This window comes from Hibiscus syriacus, unplaced genomic scaffold (genome assembly GCF_006381635.1).
Source record: "Hibiscus syriacus cultivar Baekdansim isolate YM2019G1 unplaced genomic scaffold, ASM638163v2 tig00116962_pilon, whole genome shotgun sequence".
Taxonomy (NCBI): domain Eukaryota; kingdom Viridiplantae; phylum Streptophyta; class Magnoliopsida; order Malvales; family Malvaceae; genus Hibiscus; species Hibiscus syriacus.
In genome coordinates, this window is record NW_024063488.1 from 2,106,812 (window position 1) to 2,130,982 (window position 24,171).

Below are 24,171 nucleotides of genomic sequence, written 5' to 3' on the forward strand. Positions count from 1 at the left end.
TACATTAAATAAGCGCTACTTGTTATGTTATTATGGTTGATAATGTTTTCAGTAATTAACCTATTTTGTTATCGTCGGATTTCTAAGGCTTCATCAACTTAAACTTTGGTAACATTTTAAGTGTTACCTAATATGTTGATAATACTGATAACAAATCAAGTAATTAACTTATTTTGTTATCGTTGGATTTCTAAGGCCCCATCAATTTTAAACAGGTGCTACCTATTACATTAAATAAACATTGCTTGTTATGTTATTATGGTTGATAATGTTTCTAGTAATTAACCTATTTTGGTATCGTCAAATTTCTAACCCTCCATCAGTTTAAACTTTGATAACATTTTAAGCGCTACCAAATATGATGATAATATTGATAACAAATTAAGTAATTAACATATTTTGTTATCGTCAGATTTCTAAGGCCTTATCAGCTTTAAAAAGACGATACCTATTACGTTACATAAACGCTACCTGTTATGTTATTATTGTTGATAATATTTCCAATAATTAACCGGTTATGTTAAGGTTAATATTTTTTACGCATTTTACATACAACGATAATATTCCCAATTATTACCAATACAAATAATATTTTACGTGAAAACATATAACATTTTGAATAACACTTTTAACATATCACCTATTTGATCAGTTAGGTTATAAAATAACTATATATTATTCCGTCTCACATCCCAACTTCCCTAAAAAAACCATTATAGCCGACATGGAGAAGAATCTGAACAGTGAATAGCAATAACAAATGTGGTTACCTATGAGATGCACTGTTCTTGTTTGTCTTGTATTGTTATTTGTTAAAAAAGACAAAGCCTCAGAAACCAGAAAAATGAAAGAAAAAAATGTGAAAATAAATAAACAAAAGAAAGAGGCAAGCGTTTCTTACAAAGTCTAAACAAATTTGGGTTTGGCTAGAAACCTTGAATTTTGGGGAAACCAAGGAAGGACACGTCAACACTCAACCAATCTCATTCAAACAGGCAATCGTGGCTTGCTTGCTTGCTTCTCCTTTTGTTTTCCATTAAGGTACTCCTCCCTTCCCTTTCCAATCATTGAGAAGAAAGGAAAGAGCCTTTAAAACCCAACAAATAGCTTTGCCCCATATTAAAAAATTCATAGCCATCTTCTTTTCTGGTGGGTGCTTTATTCAAAGATCCTTTTTTTTTGGAAAAAATAAATTGGGGTTAAGATAATATTATTCTTTACTGTTCATTTGTTGTTTGAATTTATAGTATTTGGAATTTTGTTGGCGTTGTTAGATTCATTAATTGAAGTTTATGTTTTTTTACAGTTCAAATGTCCTGCCATCTGCAAATTTGTCATCTTTGATAATATTGATTCCTTGCCTTTTGATTCATAATTGAGATATATCTTGTTTTGTTGGATCAATTATTTTGCTGATTCTTTTAAGAAAAGCTTCTTAGTTCATACAGTAGTTCTAGAATTTGATTGTGTTCCTACTAACTTTATAGCTGCCATACTTTGGTCAACTATTTAATACTTAAGCTTGAGCTTGCTGCTTCTCATCCTATATTTTGAATTACTATCAAAACTCTATAGGTGCTTGCCGCTGATATGGCAGCAATACTGGCATCACACAGTTGTTATTCTTACAATTTTGAAGTGGTGAACCAAGGAAGAACTATGGGTACTCTCAGTTTTTCGAGCTCGATTTCAAATCAGTTTGCTAAGTTGGAGAGGCAAATACGTAATCTTCCTATGGCAGATAAATCATTCAGGTTTCAAGTGGAAATGCAACAAACTGAACCAGCCCCAAAAGTAGGAGTCAATGGGCGAGCTGTTAAAATGGTGCCTGCGAGTGAGGTAGTAAAAAGAAAGGCTCCTGCTACTGGGAAAGTGGAGAAGGTAAATGGTGTAAAGCAGGTTATAAATGGTGCTAGCATAGTTAGGAGAAACAGCAGTCCATCCCTTGTACAGAAGCCTGTATCGAGAGTATCTAAAGAACTTCCACCATTAGAGGAGTTAAAGGTTCTGCCTTCAGATGAAAATTTCAGTTGGGCCAACGAGAATTACAGTACCTTGCAAAGGACTATAGATGTTTGGTCTTTTGTTATTTCTTTACGTGTACGAGTTCTATTGGACAATGCCAAATGGGCATATGCAGGGGGCTTCACCGAGGATAAGCAGGTGAATTTTTTACTCTTCTGAATTATACTCCTCCAATCAATAGCTTGCATAGTAGAATATCTATTATTTCTTACTTAGCTAATATCCATAATCTTCGGTCTTCACTGTTTCATTTGAATTTGAACTGTATCTTTTGTCTTGCTTTTTGGCTCTGATAGCTTTTCTTTATCTACTGCAGAAAAAGAGGAGAAGGGAGACAGCCTCATGGCTAAGAGAGCGTGTATTGCAACTCGGTCCTACTTTTATTAAGCTTGGACAGTTATCGTCAACAAGGTCAGATTTATTTCCACGCGAGTTCGTGGACGAGCTTGCGAAATTGCAGGTACTTTTTCTTTCTTTGTGATCGTTAATTTGGATGAGGCTTTTTGTCATCGCATTATGCTCTTAGATGTTTACACTCAAATCTATACATGAATGCTTCTTTATAAAACAATTGTAGTTCCAAATCCTCATTTCTCTAGTGTGAAGTTTTTGTTTTGCATGTATCATTTGTATTGCTTTCCAGGATAAAGTCCCTGCATTCTCACCAAAGAAAGCAAGAGGCTTCATTGAGAACGAACTGGGAGCTCCTATCAATGTACTGTTTAAGGAATTCGAGGACCAGCCAATTGCTGCAGCTAGCCTTGGTCAGGTGTTGTTTTTCTCTCGTTTTCTTCTTATAAATTTTCTGCTCAAGGTGTAAAATTCTAACATTCTTTTTCCCTATTGTTTGGGAAAACATAAACTTGAATGAATTTGAAGGAAACTCGAAAATAGATATCTAAAATTACTGCGGCCTTTTGTTAAAATACTATAGAGAACCTGTAGATCCAAATTGTTGCCCATATCAGTTTGTAATTCTGTTGCTTCTGCATGGTGAATAAGGAAGTTATGACTGTACACATATAATGCGAAATGATCTTTGCTAATATGGTAGTCATTGTTAAACACGAAAGATGCCTTTCTGTGATCTGAAGTTTGAAACATTATTTGTATAGGTACATCGGGCTGAACATAAATTCTAAAACACCTTTTACTGTCCTTTTGGGCTATTATAATTACTTGCATTTTGATTTTCCTAAAAGGGCACATGCATGAATAAAGCAAGCAATCACTGGCGCAACTTGCTTTGAGAATCTCAAATTCTTTGTTGTCTTATATTTTTTTACCCAAGAAATGGATAGATAGTGAGAAACTGAGCCTGATAGAAATACTAAGAAGGGCAGCCTAATTTGTACCGTTTTATGTGATCGTAACTACAATGTTTTACTTCTCACTTCTGCACATTATATGTATGCATGCAGTCAACTACATATCGTTTGTCCAAGTAATTGCTTCACATTTCCTACGAAAATAATGGTTCTAGCTAAATTGTATAATTTAAAAATTAGTGCTATATTTCTTTTGTATATCACTTGTACTCAACAGGTTAATTTCTGCGTAATCCACAGAAAATCTGAAGTTAATTGCAGAGTATTTTCAAAATAGTGAAACTCTTGGTGGCCCAACAAGAGATTGGGTTGGTATATATGAGGAATGCTCGATGTAAGTAGCAACCATGTACTAGTTTTTAATGATTGTTTTTATGTTATAAAACCATAGGTACTTTAACTAATTACATTTTCTTTGATATCAGGATTTTGTATCAAGAAATTGATTATATAAACGAAGGGAAAAATGCTGATAGGTTTCGTCGAGATTTTCGAAATATAAAGTGGGTCCGTGTACCTGTATGTTTCGTGCTATCACTCTTCTAGATGTTAATGCTTATTCATTTTCTTTTTTCTGTTATATTAATCCCATCTTTTGCCTTTCACTAATCCATGGAAGTAGTTTTCAGTTTAACTTTAAGGCTCCCTTTGCCTTGCAGATGGTGTTTTGGGATTACACTGCTACAAAGGTGTTGACCTTGGAGTATGTACCAGGTTTCCATCTAATTTAATGCGTTTGATTTCTTTCAAGTGATGGCATTTTTCTGCAGCTGAAAACTTTTTAAAGTTCATCGCAATAAGTTTGTTCTGGTTATAATTGATGTGTCATTGTTACTTCTGTATCAGGCATTAAAATAAATCAATTAGATGCATTAGATGCCCGGAGATATAATCGTTCTCGAATTTCATCACGTGCCATTGAAGCATACTTGATTCAGGCAAGTAAAGATGACATATCTCGAATGGCAGTCTGACTACTTATTCTGGAATTCTAAAATATAATGACAACCGGCAAAATATTCACTAGACTTTGTCATGAATTGTAGATACTGAGAACTGGCTTCTTTCATGCTGATCCACATCCTGGAAATCTTGCCATTGATGTAGATGAATCAATCATCTATTATGATTTTGGTATGATGGGGGAGATTAAATCTTTCACTCGTGAAAGATTGCTAGAACTTTTCTATGCAGTCTATGAGAAAGATGCAAAAAAGGTACTTTCTATCTCGTGATTCTTTTTCTTTGACATTTCCCCTTTTAAAAAGGTTAGAAGTAGTAAAAAGAATCTTTGCATACTCAACAAACCTTTTCTTTCTCTTGCTTGTTCTGTATTGTCAACGGTAATATTAAGATATTCATTTTAAGACCAAATTTCCATAAACAGTGGATTCAACTGCACAAATAAACTGCAACTATGTCATAATATGCGAATCTAATTTCCGGGATTTAACTTGTAAACTGTAGGGAATCATGGGCCATTAGAACAAAGATAAACATTCATTCATAGACGGGGAAAATAAAAGTAGTTGAAATGATGCAAGCTATATTATTTGGTTTGTGTGAAACGAAATAACAGTTATATGCAACTTATAAAAAACAAAAGCCTGTGGCTTTCTCTTGTCTGCCAAACTCATTTATGTCTGACTGAGATTACAGTGACATTTTTGGTGGTGTAACTAAATTTTAAGCCTTATTATTAAGTTCGTACTGAAATTCTTTAACTTGCCTTGGTGTAGTTCGTCTAAAGATCCGGACCTTTGTCACCACAACTAACTGGAAACAACCATGCAGGTTATGCAGAGCCTCATAGATCTTGGAGCCCTTCAACCCACTGGAGATCTGTCATCGGTTAATCATCCTTCTTTCATATAAAACAGAAAAAGTTGAGGAAAATATGGATTAACAAACACTTATTTGGCATTCCTCATTGATTATTTTGTTGCATGATGCTAGGTGAGGAGATCCGTGCAATTCTTCTTGGACAATTTATTGAACCAGAGGCCAGATCAGGAGGCTACTTTAGCTGCTATAGGAGAGGTGCGCAGAAGTGAATACTCTTGTTTAGCATCTAAACTAGATCTTATAAAAAAAAACATCTAAACTAGAGAAGTGTCGTGTCGATTAAGTAGATAAGGAGAAACGAAAAGAAACAATGGTCAACTATAACTTGCTTGCATACAAAGTTCTCATGGATTAATGTCGATTTTGTTTTCTATTAGAACAGACAATATGTCGATTTCAAGAGAATCAATTCTGAATTTTGTTTTACTTTGATGACTGGTAACCAGTAGCATGTTTTCCCTGAATATTAGAAAAATAGAGTGTGGAACATGAAATTCAATACTATATAGAAGTTGATGTGTTTGTAGTGCGTAATTCTTTGGAATTGTGTGTAGTTTTCAATGGAGTAAAGCATGATATATCCTCGTTTTCTTCTATCAAATAATGTCATAATTTTTGTTTATATGTTCGTTTGTGCAGGATTTGTTTGCAATAGCTCAGGATCAACCATTCCGGTTCCCATCCACATTTACCTTTGTTTTGAGGGCATTTTCCACACTCGAAGGTGAGTCTCATTCATTATAATAATGTGTGAACTCGGTCACTGCAAGTTAAGCTTCATTTTACATAAAGATGGCATAAGATTTTATACTGCTTGAAGATAGTAAAAGAATAAACTTACGAACATCAGTGCTCGGTTTTGAGGATTGTAATTTTCTTGCAGGTATCGGGTACATACTTGATCCAAATTTCTCTTTTGCAAAGATTGCTGCACCTTATGCACAGGTTCTTCACGATCTCTTTTTTAACGTAGTTTTCTATTGACGATGTTTGCTATTCAGTGGCAATTCGTTACAGTAAAAAAGTTAAGGTCTAATATTTCATGTTGCCTACAGGAGCTTTTAGATATTAGACAGAGGCAGAGAACGGGGACACAACTAGTGCAGGAGATAAGGAAACAAGCTGATGACGTACTGCACTTTTCATCGTGTTTCTCGAGTTCCTTTAGTTGCCATCAGATAGAAACTTTGCTTCCATCAATGTATATATAGTTCATTATTGTGGATACTGATAGCACATGTTTATATTTCAGGCGAGGTCCTACACCATATCTATGCCCTACCGAGTTCAACGAATAGAAGAAATCCTGAAACAACTTGAATCAGGAGATTTGAGACTCCGAGTCAGGGTGCTAGAGGTAATACACTGTATTTCGAAAATTACATTTCAATAAAGGATTCAAGGAGACTACGGTGTTGTACTTGAATCTCCTCATTCTCGTTTGCTTCACTACCGTTAATTCTTAATGCAAAAACCTTCTTAACAGGCCGAGAGAGCAGCACGGAAGGCAACAATTCTGCAAATGGCAACCATGTACACGGTACTAGGAGGAACCTTGCTAAATCTAGGTGTTACCTTCAGCAGTCAGGGAAGCCAAATTATTGCGAATGGATCATTCGTCGGAGCAGGTGGCGTGATCTATCCTAGATTGCCATATAATCATGCTATTTAATTATTTACTTGCATAACTAACAAGGCACCATCTTCATGACTGATGAGAATGTTTAAAACTTGCTCATGTACAGGAGTTTTCTTGACACTTCTTCTTAGGTCGATGCAAAGGGTGAAGAAGCTCGATAAATTCGAGAAGATGATATGATTTTTAACCTCACAAGGCAAAGGATTTCTTTCATGTAAATGCTTATTGATCGCCAGTGCAAGAAACCAAAGTTATATGTAATTTTTTTCCCTCAAATATTTGAGGGTGATCCATGTGACTTCCATATTAAGCACAAAAGAAAAAGAAAATAAAATAATAGGGAAAATTCCTCGCTGCTGGGGAAGTTATAGTTTTGTATTAAAAGATTATTTGAATTGTTGGAAAGGAAATTCTCAGTTCAATTACAAACCTGTTAGTTTATTTCTTAGTTTTTCTTGCCTGCAATTAGGGACGGAGTCGTAATTAAATATTGACAGGGGCTGAAATATTAGATTATTTAAGAAAAATATAGATTCATTAGGTATTTAAATTCAAAATTCAGCATGAGCTAAGCAATTTTAGTGATTAAGAAATTGTTATTATCCTTGGTATTTCGAATTCGAGCACTATGGATATTTCTTAGATTTCGAATTAAGATATTTTTATAATAATTTATAGAGGTTGTTAGAATTATATGATGACTTTTATCTAAAATCATATTTGTACGTGGAAAATCGTATAATTTTTAACGATTTTTATCGAATACTATAGTAAATTTCATAATTCAAAAAATAATTTTTACTATAACAAATATCATTATTTAGAAAATAATTTTATTACATTTTATATAAGTGACTTTTTTCACTCTATTTAAATAATTTTATCCGGAATTGTGGATACTTATTATGAACACCTTGTTACATATCGGTAAGTCACTTATCTCTGTATCAGTTATGTTTAACAATTTTGACTTAAATTATCTTTAAATTTTTGTGTTAACTAAATAGTAATAAAATAAGATTCAAGGTTTATGCTAAAATTTTAAAATTTAAGACTCAGTATTAATGAGATTTAGGTTTTCATTTCTGTTTTTTTTTTTTGTTAAATTGGAGTTTTATTTTCTTAAAACGGCTATAAGGGTATTTATTATTATTTGTTGAACATGTTTTAGTGTACGTCAAGACGATGGTTCTGTTGTGCGATAAGAAAATCTAAGGTTAATTTACCATAGATTTAAACTTAAAATGTTATCGTGTTTATTTTAAAAGGTTAAACAACCGTGAGTGTTATAATATGGTAGATTTTAACCTAAAGTGTTATCCTTTTTACTCTAAAAAATTACACAAAATAATAATGATTTGGGTTATAACCGATAATATTATACAAATTTATCGACGTTAACTTTTTAAATTATAACCAGAATAGTCATGCAATTTACGTGATTTATTATGGATAATGTAATATTTTCGATTTCAACCTAAATGTTATTCAGTTTACTCTAAAAAAACACTTAGATAAATTTTGCGATTACAATCTATTGCTATTTTCTTTAAACCTTATATTAACCAGTTTCATTTTAGACTCTCGGTAGATTTTGGGCATGTTATTTCAACTCTTAATTTCCCCTAAACATCTCATTTTTTAACGTCAATGTCCTGCATAAGTTTATGCAACATAACATGGAAAATTTGCTGATAAAAACAGACGTGTTTGGTCGGGGCTCATGTCATTACTTCTTCTGCTAAATTTCTACGATTACATGAAGAATTCCTTGGGCTAATTCTGAAAGAATTTCACTGGATACCTCAGTGAATCTCAACAAAAACCCAGAACAGAGTACATGAAGAAAATCTTCATTTGAAAACGTTTCGCAATCCGTCAAAGATTCTTAAAGCTCTCAGTTCACCGCTCCTAATGTCCCTTAATCTCCTCCTCAGTATCTGAAACCATTCACATGAAACAAATCAGTAAGTAACAATTAAGCATTTATTCAGATAAGTGGCGGGGTTTGATGACAGAACATGAAGCACTTCACTCGATAACAAGGGTAAAACACTGAGCCTAAGCAGATTACTAACTAAAGACATGATCCCGACGACAGTGTTCAAAGTTTAAACAACAGATCATAACCGATTGGTTGCGAAACAAGCATCAACAGATGATACAATTTTGAAAGGAAAAAGCAAGTGTAGTCTTACATATTGAGCACGGAATAGTATTCTCTGCTCACTTGTACATAAATCTACAGCTAGCTGTTTCAGAAACACTCTCCGATTCAGTTGCTTGGGAGATGTTACATCCAAATCCATGGAGCCACTTTCCTATAGGAATAAAATAAAATGTAAGACATACTGACTTGGAGGTATTTAAGGATCAGGCGAGGTAATATCAATACATGAACATATTTTTGAAGATCTTAAAGAAGGTCTGTTTCCTCACTTGCAAAAATTTGGAGTACTTCGATATGCTCGATTCACAACTGTCAAGAATAAATTGCAGCGCTTTTTCTTCAATATCAGGGTATCTTAAGTCCTTTTTTATGGTAGATTTATTTGATGCTGCAGCAGTCATCTGGAGAAGCAAATGTGAAGAACTCTGTAACGGAAATATATAATCTGTGATTTAGAAGGTAGAGTTCTCAAACCTCATCAAATTGTTTGCTCATGCTTGGGGGACTGACTGTCAGGTAAGCATACGCCATTAACTCCAACGGCCAGCCACTGATTTGTATGGGATAACACTGAGAACTGCCAGAAAGGTTCATGAATTAAGAATCTCTTCAGAAGAAAAACTTGTGATTATCAATATGTTTAACACTGTCAGTAAGAACTGGAATTAACTAAAATAAGAGTTCTCGGTGGATCAAATCCGAAATTTCAGGAAAAATATTTATTTGTCTTACGCAGATAATCCATGCTTCCCCAAAGCTCCCAACTTCTCCTTATAGCATTTGTCAGATTTTTTAAGAGACAGAGGTAGCTCTACAGAATCACTGGGATTGGTACCCTCCTTCGGAACAAATCCGTAAGATAACAACAGCTCTCCATTAGATTTTTTTCCATATGATATGAAAACCTGCATAAAATTATGAAAATCAACAAGACATTCCAAATTTTGTCAATGAACATGATATTATTGGTCCAAACTCATTTTGCCATATGCTTGTAGACCATTACGTGCATGTGCACATCAGTGGCTAATGCTCGTACATAGCAGGAAAATACCTAATCCAAGCTTTTCTTCCTCCTCCAATAAAAGAATATTTTATACCAGAATCTCATTTACCTGCTCACCAGGCTGATATGCTCGATCTGTTGTAAAGACAACACCCTGCGATGATTTGTCATAATCCAGGAATGTTTCCACCTTAACCAGAGAAAAGCAATTAGGCTAATTACATATTTTGCATGCATCCTGAATTAAGAAAGATCTTTCATTACCTCAGAGCTATGGTTTAGCATATCTGCCCAAGGAACCAAGGCAACCTTTCCATCCATTGAAGGTAGCCTAACCTGAGTTTAACAGAATAAAAAAAATGAAGATTTCAACTTTCATTTCCATGTAATAGGTCGAGTATTTGAGAGTTGAGAGTGATAACAAAAACGAATAAAGAACTCGGTTACAAACGACTAAACTCTAGACAGCATTGTAGGATCAATTTATGCCTAAAAAAATTACTAAAATTTTTGCAAAAATAAAAAACTTGTCAAAAACCCAACTATGTGTTGAATTTACAAACACAGAGTTGATCAGGTCAAATCACCCATTATAAAATTTCTAAGTAAGATTACTTACCAATCGAGAGAAAAGAATGCCAAAGGACCATCTGAATGTCTCCATATTGAATACCTGTAAATCATTTACAGTAAAAATAAAAAGAGTACTCTGTCATTAACCACGGGATGTAAGCAGAGTCTATGAAATTCAGATTTGATGCATGAGGGTCAAATGCCAACATCTTCACTTCTCAATTTAAAACAAAAATTTAAAGAATGCAGGATATGCAAAGAAAAGGTTGGTATACAACATAAAGTAAACATAAACTTAACTACAGAAAACATATTTTCAGTTACCCTACTAATTTTGCTCGAGTACGAAAACTCAGATAAAAACTGATGTTTCCTTGTGATTGAACTTAAGGAAATCCTATCATCTACACATAAAGATGTTCACTGTGCCATATTGCAGAGGCTTCATGAAGTGGCAACATTAGCAGATCATCAGATGAATGCTTCAAATTACACTAACATAGTGGAAAATTGTTGCAGACCATAGGGCAAGTACCTCTTCTGGGAATAGATCAGGATATTTGGAAAATATCCGAAGTCTTAAATCATTATATCTACATGAAACATTATGAGAAATGATCAGAAGCAAATTAGAACGCTCTATACTATGGAATATGTCATCAGTAATATGAGAATACAGACCGATAAGAGTAATAGTAGAGAGACATACGTTCCGATAACATCATTAACTCTTTCAATAGCCCGCTGCCTTATCTGCGATGCTTCAAGATACCTGTCAAGTTCTGCACGTGTCCTGAAACAATACAGAGAAGCTGTAGAGGGAAAATCTGAGAGTAGAACCCTTTCTGTAGCAAGGTAAAACTCTTTAAGAGCTCTACCGTGTGAAAAAAGTAATGAAGTAAAATCAACTCACCAGTACAACAGTGAATAGGGCTGTCGCGGAAGGGCTGAAATGTATTTGCACCATCTCGAAGATTTCTGGGCACTTGCTTCGCTAATAAGATAGGTTGCTAGCAATGGCCAATCTGGAACAGAATACTGTTTTAATACTTGGCCAGCCTCAGGGGAACTCCATTCCTGCCAATACAATAATAACATCAGCAGTTAGTAACTAAATTAAAGAAGAATATGAACTCCAAACCACGTAAAGTGCTCCTAGTTGTTCAGAATTCTCTTAGCTAATTAACAAGCTGTTCGAACACTGGTCCTCAAGAACATTCACTTTACCACTGAAGCCAATCAATGAGTTCGATTAGAGTAAAATTTTAATTACTTGATTTGGATTCGGTTAAATTTATATCATATAGGTTCAATTTTTCAAACTAAAACCATATGATTGCATCACTAAAGATATTTAGAAAATGAAAATTAGGCAGTACAGAGAGCTTACGGAATCCGCGGTGATGAAAAGAGAGGGAGGCACAAAGAGAAGCTTCTCGCCCTTCCTGATATTCTTCAAAGCAACCAATCCTCGCTCCCCCACTTCTACTTTGTCTATGGCCATCTTCTGGGGAGGCAACCCGGAAACCGACAGCCATTTCTGAAGGGCCTCGGCGTTCTCCAAGGAATCAATATCGCAGCCCCAGGGAACTTCCTGGGTGGCATTCGATTTGGATTCGCTTGTGGAAACAGAGCATTGAAGGGTGCGTGGAGCTTGCTTGAGAGAAAGGAGGGAAGGGTAACCGTGAGAGGGCTTGCTGAGTTGTAGAGAAAGCGATGGGAAGAGGGATGCATGGAAGATTCTGTAAGCTTCCGCCATGGATGGGGAACTCACAAGGAGGTTACCTTATCTGATAAAAAGCAAGGTAGAGGGAGGAAAAAAAAACGAGAATCCCAAGCGTGAGGCTCTCAATGGCCTATGGTCGTTTTTTACAGTTATCTTCTTAATTTTATGGGTAAATTACTAAATCCATCACTCAACTTTCTTATCACTCATATTTGAATCATTTCAGTTTAAAAATGTAATTTAATAATTGAACTTTACGCATTGATTTTTTTTATTCACTTCTGCATTTTCTCAGTAACATCATGCCAATATGATTGTAACTTGACAAAAACAAAGTTGATATCTTTAGCTTCGAAACTTCTAATGAATTGGTCATACACTTCCCTATTAACAAAACCCTAAACTTATAAATATAGACAAACTTAGCCAATACCTTTAAGATGGTCCCAACGGGAAAAGCGTGAAATACCCAATAGATAGTACCTTATATGCAAGCCCCCTAAGCTGTAATTTATATCCATTGTCGGTAATATATCACACACATCAGAGAGTTTAATCCTAATTATTTAATAGTTTGAAAATCAAATTTAAAATTATAAATTTTGTATTCATTGCCATTTACGTGATTTTTTATGCTCATTACATATTTATTCTCTCTCTTTTGACAAATGCTCTTGTATTTAAATATACTGATCTTTCACATGACTTTTTGTTGTCTCGATGGTTTTAGATGGATCTATAATCTTCAATGTATCAATTAGAAAATCAAGTCCCTTATTACTCTATTTTGTTTGATCTGTAGCGTCATTTTTTTTTAGTGTTGACACCTGATGAGTTTTTGTGCTCAAGTCATCTCGTTTGATCGTAACTTTCCTCGACCCATTAATTTTGGTGTGTGCATTGAACATCTGTTCCAACTTCGTTGAGATTGAAGTTAGTACCCTAAACAAATGTTGGTTCTTTCGTTTATTTGCTTATGTTCCTCAACATGAATTTGATGAGAGCCTAATAATTGTTCGTGGTGATGAAATATCTCATGTAAACTTTTAACGGCTTATGTTGGTTCAACGAAATCACTGATATTATGAATTCAATTTTTTAATGATACGAATTCCAATAATCAAGTTAAATTTCTTAAAGAATATGAGATTACAATAATGAAGAAGATAAGAAGAGAAATAAGAGAAAATAACATAAAAGAGAAAAATAAAGGAGAGAATTACAAAGAGAAAGAATAGAACAAATTGTAATCATATTTGTTAGGAACTCATAAGTGGAAAAATAATCAAAATGAAATCAACACAAAATAAGACATGTGTAAGAGAAGGGATTTAACATGGTTCAGTTTTGCTTACCTCCACGAATGATAAGTATAATAATTCACTATGACCGTAGAGATTATGAACAGTAAAAATATATGATATCATATAGATCCTAAAATTCAATATTTATATTAAAACTCAGAGTATCCCAAATCACTCTTGTAACTCTAAAGGCTAATATTTATAGAGTCAAAATACTTAATCACTAAAATCTTTATACTATAAAAATTCTTACTTAGAATAAATATTTTATTATTAAATAAATTAAAATACCAAATAATCTTCTACTATTAAAATTACACCAAAATTTAACTGAAATATCAATTATAATTTAGGTTAAAATAAAATCTCATTCCTTAGGGGTATACAAAATTACCTGACCCGGTTGACCCGACCCGCCGACCCGGATAAAAAAAACCCAATTAATTTTCTAAAAAAATTATCCGGCCGAGTCGGGTACCCGACCCGACACTTTCCAGATCGGACCCAGGTCACAAAAATTTATTTTTTCGGGTACCCGGTTAAGTTTTTTTATATATTAACTCTCTATTTAATTATAAAATCTAAATGCCCTAAAGCAAATTATTTCTGATTGAAATTCCTAACAGCCACACTCCAGACCTCAAAACGGCCATGTTATAATCTGCACGCCAAGCTCCTCTAGTCTCCACCGCTCTAGACCTCTAGTCTCCATGTTGCAACTTCCTTTAGTAGCCATTAGTCAACCTCAACTTCCGTGGAAGCCTTCCACGCTCCGGCCAGTTCTAGCCAGGTAACAATCCACTCAACACCCCTAGCTCTAAGCCTTCCATACTTGCAGATTTTATTTATCATTATTTCTTTATTGGATTTAGAAACAATAGTAAATAAAAGGTTTTAATAAGGATTTGATTAAATATGAATATCATCACTGATAAAGGTTATGATTAAAATTATTATTTTTTAAAACGAGGTTTTCATGGTGATTTCCCCCTTCTACAGTACTAATCTAATAAATATTCACAACCACCCTAAACCCTGCTATTTAAATTCTAAACTCATACTATTTTTCATGTGAAAAATGTATTCAATTTATCATCAACAATAATAATATCCCAAACAACACCAGAATTCAACTCTAATTATAACATTATTTACAACTCGAATTATCTATCGAAATGAAAACGAAAAACAACAGAACATCAACTGTATTGAGTTATGCAGCTATTGCAATTTGTAATTTAAGTTTCTAAGATTGTTTTTGTTCTAGTTTCACTGTGTATTTCATGGGTTTGTCCAACTCATTTGTTGAACTGAGAAGAATGTTATTTTTATTAAATTTATCTTCCTTTGCGTTTAATCTTTGGGATTGATTTTGATTAGCATGAGAATGTTAATACGGTCACATTAATTGATTGATATCCTGACAAATCAATTTGATTAGTTTTGTTGACGAGAATCATAATGGTTTCAACGAGAGTTAGAATACATGTCCTCACAATAGTTTAAATGTAACACCCCAATTTAGGGGCTAAATTTTAGAATTATAAAGTGGTGGATTTAATTGGTATTTTGGGAAGAAAATTGAGGATTAAATTAAAAAATTTCAAAGTTAGCAGACCATTTTATAAAGTTCAGGAAATTTAGTGGCTAAACTCTTAGTTTAACCATTTTTATTTTTGAGACAATTATAAGTCTCTTCCCCGCGTAATTCTGCAGAAATTTTTTTCATTTTTCCTCTCCTCGGTCAACGACTTTGATCTTCGATCTACTCACCGTCCGGCTTCCGTTCGACGAACCGAAACTACCATCGTGTTCGTTGTCGACCGATGAACAAATCCCCTTAAACCTCTTGTCGTGAATCATCGTCGTTTGTCGTTAATTTCAATTGGAAGTATCGTCGATTTTAACCCGATTTTCGTCGGTTTTTCATCGATTCACGTCGATCCGGCCATCCGTTTTCGACACCTCCTACACCATCATGTTCCTTACATCGTTCCGAGTCCACCGGGGATCTCCGTGTCTCCGTCGTCGCCGGCGCGTGGAGGGGTGAGGAAGTCAAAGTTTTCGATGTTCCAGAATCGAGCTCTCGGTCATTCAAAATTTTGAACTGAGCTTAGTAAGTGTCTCAAAATACCTTAAAATAATTTTTAGAAATTTGTCGGGAATTTTTCGGACACTGTAACACTGCTCACGCGCCACCCCCTGAGAGTGGGCTTCGTCTGGCAGTAGAAAAAAAAAAGAAAGAAAACCGGTTTGACCAGTCCGACCCGACTCGACCTGGTCCAACCCGACTGACCGACTCGACCTGTTGACCAGCGTTGACCATTGACCGACGTTGACCGCCGTTGACCAGAACTTTGACCGGCGTTGACCGGCCCTTGAACAACTGTTGAATTTTTTTTAGTATACTTATCCTGACATTTTTCGACGTCCTGAGTTCGTTTTTGGGGTATGTTTCACCAAATTCGAACCCGATAAACTGGTTTTCACTTAGTTATCATCCGATTCGATCCGTTTTTCAGAATTAAGCCCCGTTTTTTATGAAATTTCTATTATTATATATTTGAAGAATTATTGGAAGTTGAATTAAAGATCGAGGACATTCGAATGGAAATTATATGGTCGATCAGTATGGAATGGAAATCGAGGTAATACATTACTACTTTTTTATACTTTATGGAACATGTTGATAATGGATAAATGCATGGATATATATATGATTGGTCTATTATTCTTGTTTGATTATGGATGGATTTGAACCGAATTCGGTTTAAGTGATAAATTAAGAAAATACCCTTATATTGTATAATGAAAAGAATTGTCCCTGGAAGTTGATTAATAACTCTGAAAAGGTATATTGATATGATAAATTTACTGGTGTGTATAATAAATGCTAGTTTTGCTTAGAAAAATTGGATAACCGGTTTTTAACCCCAAGAGGGTTTATGCAAAATATTAGAAGTATGTTAAAGAAACATTTCAAGATTAGAGAATGTTCGGGAAAGTAATTAACCATAAGATCATTAAATTATAGTTATTTTCGTTAAGAGTTAATACCGAAATTATTTGGTTAATAAATTATGAAAATGCCCTTGAAAGGTAAAAATAGTCCGAGTTGACCATGAACGAGAATGTACTTTGAGGATTCGTTTTTAACTCGATAAATTACAAAATTCATTATTAAGATCCTGTATTGGTATAGAAAATTCATGGTAACCTGTTGTAACATCTGATAAGGCACTTGACCCGAAAATCTCTGAGTTATGAATAAATACATGAATAATAATTTATCGATAGTGATATTTTGTCAGAATAGTTCGAAGGGATTGACATAAATGATAAGTTTGAATTTAATAATAAGATCAGTCGGAATGAATTATTGTAATACACTGAATCTGTAAATTGACCAAAATACCCCTAGAATGGGAATGACCAAGAATATCACCAAACTCAGGAATGATTGGATATCCTCGAGCTCTGAAATTAATGGAATAAAACTGAGCACCAGAATGACCAAAATACCCTTATGGCCTATACTAAGTATATGTTTTGAATTAATTAAGGAATCCAAGTAAATGTGGGAGTTGTACTACCCTTAAAAGTTATGGAACAACTTAAGTGAGTCGATCAACCATAATGATATGTCACTACCTGAACGACATAGATATTACTTGAATTAGCGTTCCTCTTCTCAAGTTGGCTCGATGATAATTTTGGAAGTATTCATCTCAGCTCAATTCTAGATTGCATTATGTACTAAGAAGGGGATATTCGTTAGCCAAATCTATAACATCCTCAATATCAGGCTAGTGACCTAAAGGTGAATTTTGAAAGCATTGTGTTCAATTTCGAAATAAGTTAAAAGTTTAGAATTTTAATTGGAGAATTTTGAGGTTGGATTTAATAGTAAAGTTTGAAAGTAATAAGGGTATTATGGTCTTTTCTAAGAGAAGATTTTTTTTATTTCTCTTTTAGGGGATATAAAAACGTGAGAAATGAGGGAAATGAGTTTCCAGAGTTTTCTTCTTCTCCTTTCTTCTTCACGCGTGGAAGCCAAGAGCAAAGGTGAGAATTTTTATTAGTTGATTATTATTTGAATTCTAAGTTGGTTTTGATTCTTTGGAAAGTAACAAAGCTTAAAGAAGTCTAAAGATAAGTGAAAACTCAAAGATGAAGAGGTTAGAAGAGATTAAAGAAAATGGGGTTTTAAGTGAAATTTTGAATAAGAAGGTTTAAATGAATTTGGAGGTTGAATTTGACTTGTCATCTATAAGAATAAGAAGTTAGAAGTGTTAGAATTAAGTTTGGATAACATGGAAAATTGGGTATGATTATTGATTTCCATATGAAAGATGGATTTTTGAGGTTAAAGATGAGATAAATGAATATTAATGAGTTTAAGTATGTATATGTAAGTTAGAAATATGAAAGGGGTTGAAATATGAAGGATTTAATCCAAAAAGAATGAATTTTCGGGTTCAAAAAGAGGATTCTGGGCAGAGTGCATCGATGCATATTCATAGTGCACCAATGCATCAAGGTTAAAACCCAAAAATTGTTTGAAGGTGTATCGATGCACAAGTAGTGCATCGATGCACTCTTTTAATCTAAAAACATCGAATGCAATTGGTGCATCGATGCATAAGGCATGCATCGATGCATCCCAGTAATAAACAAACATCGAATGTATTTTGTGCACCGATGCACAAGTAGTGCATCGATTCATCGGTAGGGAATGCATCGATACACTGTGCAGTGCATCGATGTATACCTTCATTAAAAGATGAAATGGGCTTTTCTTTTAGCCTAAGAAGTGACAATTTAGAAGATATCAATTAGTATACTGATATGTATCAATGTATTATTATGATGTAGATATAGAATGAAGCTTGTTCCGGAACAATCTAAGGATTAAGATTGATTCAAAGTAAACAAGGCTAAGGAGAGTGCACATTCTCTAGTATATGAGGTTCAAGGGAAAATAAGACTTGCGATAAGTCTATTTCTAATAGTGAAAAACATGAATTCATAGAAGTATGTATTTGTTATGATTTATATGTGTGCATGAGTATATGTGTTATTGATATGAATATGGTAAGTAAAAGGGATTAATGGTGATGATAAGAATAATAATAAGGATAATGAAATGACAGGTATATGTGAATATAGATATTGAGGTGTTTTTGTATGTATTGAAAGATTATATGTTTATGTGATAACATGATGAGATGACAATGATTTACATATCATATGAACACATGAGAAATGTTATGAGCTATATGAAAGAGAAAGTATATGTGATACGTGAAGGTGAATCATATGTTTATATGAATATGAACTCATATGAGAATTGACATGAACTACGTGATTACATATATATGTGAATGAAACCATGAGCTTATATGAATATATGATATGGTTACATGAATACGAAAAAGGATATAAAAGATAATGCCCATGTTATGTGTCATGAGAGCTAGGGGTATAGTTGGCATGCCAAGAGTCGAGGGTCTATGTGGTTCTTCGGGACATATATGTATTCTTCGGGACATATATGTATTCTTTGGAACATGTGTGAAGTCTGGTGAGACACATACTTGATCCTTGGCATATGTATATGATTCTTAAGGAATTATATGTGGTCCTTCGGGACATATATGAATTCTTTGGAACATGTGTGAAGTCTGGTGAGACACATACTTGATCCCTAGTATATGTATATGATTCTTAAGGAATGATATGTGGTCCTTATAGACATTATTATATGGCACTACGGTGTAATTCTACGCGGCACTCCGGTGTAATTATATGTGGCACTTCGGTGTAATTATATGAACTGTGGTGAAAGCATTAGTGCACAACCTCTAGTACTCAGATATCTTTAGTTCTCACATGTGTATCATGGGCTATTAAATAGATAATATTAATAAAAATGAAGATGATATTATAGTTGCCTGGGTGTACGTATTTTATGATAGCATATATGGTATATGTTATATGATATACATGAGTACAGGTTAAGGTATATGTGAATGAGTATAACTGATTGAAATGATGATATAATAATAAGTTTATAAGATATATGATATGAACATAAGAGATCATAGGAACATGAGATAAGAGATATGAATGATAATGACATATATGTATGTATATATATTTGATACATGTAAAAGTATGAGTTGTATGAAATGATAGTAGTAATTGTTTATGTATGATTATTAGTTACCGTTTACCTTATATGTTTATTGCCTCACTAAGTCTTTGACTTAGCGTGTAAGTGATTTACACGTAGGTTTCGAGAAGAGTAAAGAGCAATGTGGAGCAAGACAGGTCAGTTCTCCTTACTAAAGGTCAGATCAGAAAAGATGTGAATAATATGTATTTTAGTATATAAAGTTCTAGTTGGCATGTTTTCAAAAGAATATATTGTTTAAGCTATGAACAGTTTTATAAATGTTTTGAATAGTTATATGTAAATAAATAAGTGAAATATACACGCTCTGATTGGTTTTGTAATAATGAAAATGTATTTTATATAAATTAGTCATTTATATGTTATAAAAGTTTTAAATTACTCACTATTTTATACAAGTACATGTTTTAAAAGGTCAATGTGACACCTCAGATTCGTATCCGGGTCAGATACGGGTTGGGGTGTTACATTTAATGGTATCAGAGCTACGATTTAGCCGATTCTAGGCATCAATCGAAGTAAAAAGTGTTTTAAAAAGTATACATGCCAACATAAAGTGAATAATTTCTGATCTGATAGTGTAAGGAGTGTATTGTCTTGCTAATAGAATTAAAATGATATGTTGTCGTAACCGGTTTTCGTCCGGGCACGAAATATTTATTTGGAGGGAAAATGTGATGTGAATAAATGGTTTAAAATAATTTTGGAGTCGCCATCGACCTTTTGGGTCAGGTAGGTCGAATACCTAAAAAATTATCTTTTAAAAGAGTTTTTAAGAAAACATTAGTTAAAAGATAAACTGATCTGCGTTTTAACCAAAAATTCATTCTTTTTAGAAATAAAAAGGGATTCGTAGTCGGTTACGTTTAGGGAAGGATTAGCACCCCTACAACGACCAAAATTGGTACTTTTTAATTATAAATTGTCTCTATTATTAGAAATTAAAAATTCAAAATATATTTAATTTATAATCCTATTATTTTAAAATTATAATTATGAAAAATATATATTAATAAAATAATTATTTATTTAGAAATATCATAAAAGGACTTCTAGGTACCTTAAGACAACTCTTTTATTTGATATAAAAAATAAATAATTAAAACAATTAATATATAATTTATAAAATTTATTTATTTAAAAATATCAGAAAATGGACATCCAGTTGTTTTAAGACTGTCCTTTCTTAATATTGAAAAATAAATAATTATTAAAACAAGATTAAAATAAGTTAAAAGTAATAAGATTTTAATAAATAAAATAAATATTATAAATATATATATTTATGGCTAAATAATAATAATAATAGTAATAATAATTAAAAGTAAATATATAAAATTAACATATAATGAACAAAATTAAAACTATATAAATAAAAATTGAAATTAGTGACTAAATTGTAACTTAATAGAATTAAATACCTAATTCATAATTAATTATTTAAAATTTGAGTGACTAAACATGCTATTCTTCTTATTTATTAATTTAGTGACTAAACTAAAATTATATAAAATTCATATATCAAATTAAAATAAATTGAAATATGCTGTTCGGGGTTTAAAATATTAATTATTAAAATTAAAGGACTAAATATGTTATTTATCCTAAATATATTATTTAATATAAAGGACTAAAATAAATAAAATTAAAATTAAAGAACCGAATTAAAAGGATTATAAATTGATTTAGTGACTAAAATGTAAGGATTACAAATTAGGATGGCTGCGAAAAGGGTTTAACTTTTAATTAATTATAGACAGACCCCTCCCCAAAACGGCGTCGTTCGGGGAGGGGTATTTAAGCCCCAAAATGGCTGGCCCGAAGGGCCAACTCTCATTTCTCACTTTCTTTCCTCTCTCTAAAAGCCGAGAGAGAAAAATTCTCTCTGGCTTCTCTCTAGCTTCCCTCAACGGAGGAAAGCTGGTCATCGGCAGGCAGCCGTATACCGCCGCCATCCCCGCCGCCGGCCACTGTCTCCGGTGGCCGAAAAGTTTCGTTTTACATGAAAATAAAGGCCTTCTCTTCCTAAGGCCAAATCTGGCTTTATTTTACCCTAAAAAACTCCTAATCGGAGTAAATCTAAGAAAATACCTTCGGTATTTTCTGTTCTCCGGCGATGTTTGGCTTCCGGCGATGATCGAGGCTCCAAGGGTAAGTTTCTTTTCTTCTCTCTTTTTTTAGTTTCTTTTGTTGCTTCCTCTCTGTCTCCTCCTTTGTAGGTGGGTCGAGGCTTTTATAGCCTCGACGAGATGCGCCTCGGACCGGTCACAAGAGTAAAGGCCAGTGAGTCACCAAACCTATGGTGGTGACTCACAAAAAACAAGCGACGTGTGCGGCTGTAATGGATCTTCTGGAAACTTTGACGGGGCGTCGTGGCAGCGGCGGAGCGAAGTGGAGCGGCTGGAAGTAGAAACGGCGCCGCGTGGTCCCTAGGGTATCATCACCCTAGGGTTTGTGCTGGATGTGTGTGGATCGTTGGATCTCTCAGATCTAACGGCTATGATGCTAAGGCGGCTGGATGATGATATGGAAACCTTAAATTAGTTTTAGGGTTTCCTGATGGGTTTGGGCTTGGTCTCTTGTAACTGGGCTTGTCTGGGTTGGGCCGGACTTGGCCTGTTTGTAATAATAATAATAAATAAAATAATAATAATAATAATATATAAAATAATAATAATAATAATAAATAATAATAATAGAAAATGGAGAAAAATAGTATCTTCAGCTGCCCCTCTTTGCTCATTCTCGTGTTAACAAGAATAGAGCAAAGACGAAAAGATAATAATATTTTTTTATCCATTTGAATTCACTTGATTAATATGGAGATGTTGAATAAATTCTTCTCTTTCTTCAGATGAGTTCTTCTCATTATAAACTTTCCGCTGTGGATGATAATATCTCATTTTGTGATGTAATTTGGAAAAGGGTTGAACAAGTTCTTCTCATTATAAAATTCTTCTTCCTTCTTCAGATGAGTTCTTCTTATTATGAACTTTCCCTGGAAAAGTTGATGTTGACCTATTTCCTTCTGTGATAGAGTCATTCAAAAGGTTGAATAAGCTCTTCTCATTATGAACTTCTTCTTCCTTCTTCAGATGAGTTCTTCTCATTATGAACTTTCTCTGGAAAAATTGATGCTGATCTATCTCCTTCTGTGATAGAATTATGCAAAAGGTTGAACAAGCTCTTCTCATTATGAACTTCTTCTTCCTTCTTCAGATGAGTTCTTCTCTATCTAGCAATGTTGATCCATAGAATGATGAATTCAAGCAAAAAGTTGAACAAGTTCTTCTCATTATGAACTTCTTCTTCCTTCTTCAGATGAGTTCTTCTCATTATGAACTTGATCTGGCAATGCTGATCCATCGAATGATGAATTCAAGCGAAAAGTTGAACAAGATCTTCTCATTATGAACTTCTTCTTCCTTCTTTAGATGAGTTCTTCTCATTATGAACTTGACCTGGCAATGCTAATCCATCGAATGATGAATTCAAGCGAAAAGTTGAACAAGTTCTTCTCATTATGAACTTCTTCTTCCTTCTTCAGATGAGTTCTTCTCATTATGAACTTGACTTGGCAATGCTGATCCATCGAATGATGAATTCAAGCGAAAAGTTGAACAAGTTCTTCTCATTATGAACTTCTTCTTCTTTCTTCAGATGAGTTCTTCTCATTATGAACTCGACCTAGTAATGCTGATCCATTGAATGATGGATTTGAACTTTGCTAAAATATTTGAAATTCATGTCAACATTTAACATGGATAAAATGAATGGAAATGCATTTATTTTTGCAAATGCCTAAATATGATGCATGAATATTAAGTTCATTTTTATTTGATTTCAAATTGGTGAACTTAGTATTTCTTCAGTTGTGTAGAAATCCAATAAATCTTTCCTCTTCGAATGGAAAATCTATCATCTTTGAAGAGTGTAGATGTAGATATGCCTGAATTTTTGCATAATGTCACAAAACCACTTGAGAATAAAACTCAATAGTATAGGCTCTTGAAAAGCTCGCACTCATGCAACATGTTGATTCTGATAACAACTCATCTGATTATGAAGTGATCTTTCAAGATGATTTCACAGATATTGATAGTTCTTTTGATACCGAGAAAATCCTGAATTCTGATTCTGATGAGGAGAGTAAACTATTATACTTGACGAAAATGGGATACTCAAATGCTATGTCTTCAATAGCCATGGAGAGATGTGGTCCGGATTCATCAATTGTAGAGTTGACAGATTTTATATGTGTTGCTCAAATGGCTAAGGCTGCTGACACACTTCTTCCGGTAAAAGATAGGAAGCCATTATACAATGATCCCAATTACAAGAAAAGGCGAAACTTGGGCT

The 24,171-nt window shown here is 33.6% G+C and overlaps 2 protein-coding genes across 2 annotated transcripts; one reads left to right on the forward strand and one right to left on the reverse strand.

The window, feature by feature from the left end:
• The first annotated feature begins 1,063 nt into the window (after positions 1-1,063).
• LOC120190176 (protein ACTIVITY OF BC1 COMPLEX KINASE 7, chloroplastic) lies at positions 1,064-7,059 on the forward strand. Its single transcript, XM_039193296.1, has 18 exons — positions 1,064-1,149; positions 1,576-2,163; positions 2,342-2,485; positions 2,669-2,794; positions 3,141-3,149; positions 3,590-3,687; positions 3,779-3,872; positions 4,013-4,067; positions 4,200-4,291; positions 4,400-4,570; positions 5,148-5,204; positions 5,310-5,393; positions 5,838-5,922; positions 6,082-6,143; positions 6,254-6,328; positions 6,451-6,555; positions 6,685-6,826; positions 6,944-7,059. Exons 2-18 carry the CDS (start codon positions 1,591-1,593, stop codon positions 7,015-7,017), a joined length of 2,046 nt encoding a protein of 681 aa, XP_039049227.1. The 5' UTR covers positions 1,064-1,149; positions 1,576-1,590; the 3' UTR covers positions 7,018-7,059.
• Positions 7,060-8,517: 1,458 nt separating this feature from the next.
• On the reverse strand, positions 8,518-12,392 carry LOC120190013 (ribulose-1,5 bisphosphate carboxylase/oxygenase large subunit N-methyltransferase, chloroplastic). The gene is made up of 12 exons (XM_039193143.1): positions 11,977-12,392; positions 11,500-11,663; positions 11,296-11,379; positions 11,122-11,179; positions 10,633-10,686; positions 10,278-10,349; positions 10,123-10,203; positions 9,740-9,912; positions 9,482-9,584; positions 9,277-9,408; positions 9,036-9,158; positions 8,518-8,777 (listed from the first exon to the last, which is right to left on the reverse strand). The coding sequence occupies exons 1-12, from the start codon at positions 12,343-12,345 to the stop codon at positions 8,691-8,693; spliced, it is 1,500 nt and encodes a 499-aa protein (XP_039049074.1). The 5' UTR covers positions 12,346-12,392; the 3' UTR covers positions 8,518-8,690.
• Between the last annotated feature and the right edge of the window lie 11,779 nt (positions 12,393-24,171).

What these genes read in the sequence shown, in the direction of transcription:
- LOC120190013 (XM_039193143.1), bottom strand. Translation starts at nt 12,345, where the DNA reads ATGGCGGAAGCTTACAGAATCTTCCATGCATCCCTCTTCCCATCGCTT. An exon ending in CCCTATTCACTGTTGTACTG is followed by an intron (nt 11,380 to 11,499) that starts GTGAGTTGATTT and finishes GTATTGTTTCAG; the next exon opens with GACACGTGCAGAACTTGACA. An exon ending in TGAGCAAACAATTTGATGAG is followed by an intron (nt 9,409 to 9,481) that starts GTTTGAGAACTC and finishes TTGCTTCTCCAG; the next exon opens with ATGACTGCTGCAGCATCAAA.
- LOC120190176 (XM_039193296.1), top strand. Translation starts at nt 1,591, where the DNA reads ATGGCAGCAATACTGGCATCACACAGTTGTTATTCTTACAATTTTGAA. An exon ending in ATGAGAAAGATGCAAAAAAG is followed by an intron (nt 4,571 to 5,147) that starts GTACTTTCTATC and finishes ACAACCATGCAG; the next exon opens with GTTATGCAGAGCCTCATAGA. An exon ending in TCCGAGTCAGGGTGCTAGAG is followed by an intron (nt 6,556 to 6,684) that starts GTAATACACTGT and finishes CCTTCTTAACAG; the next exon opens with GCCGAGAGAGCAGCACGGAA.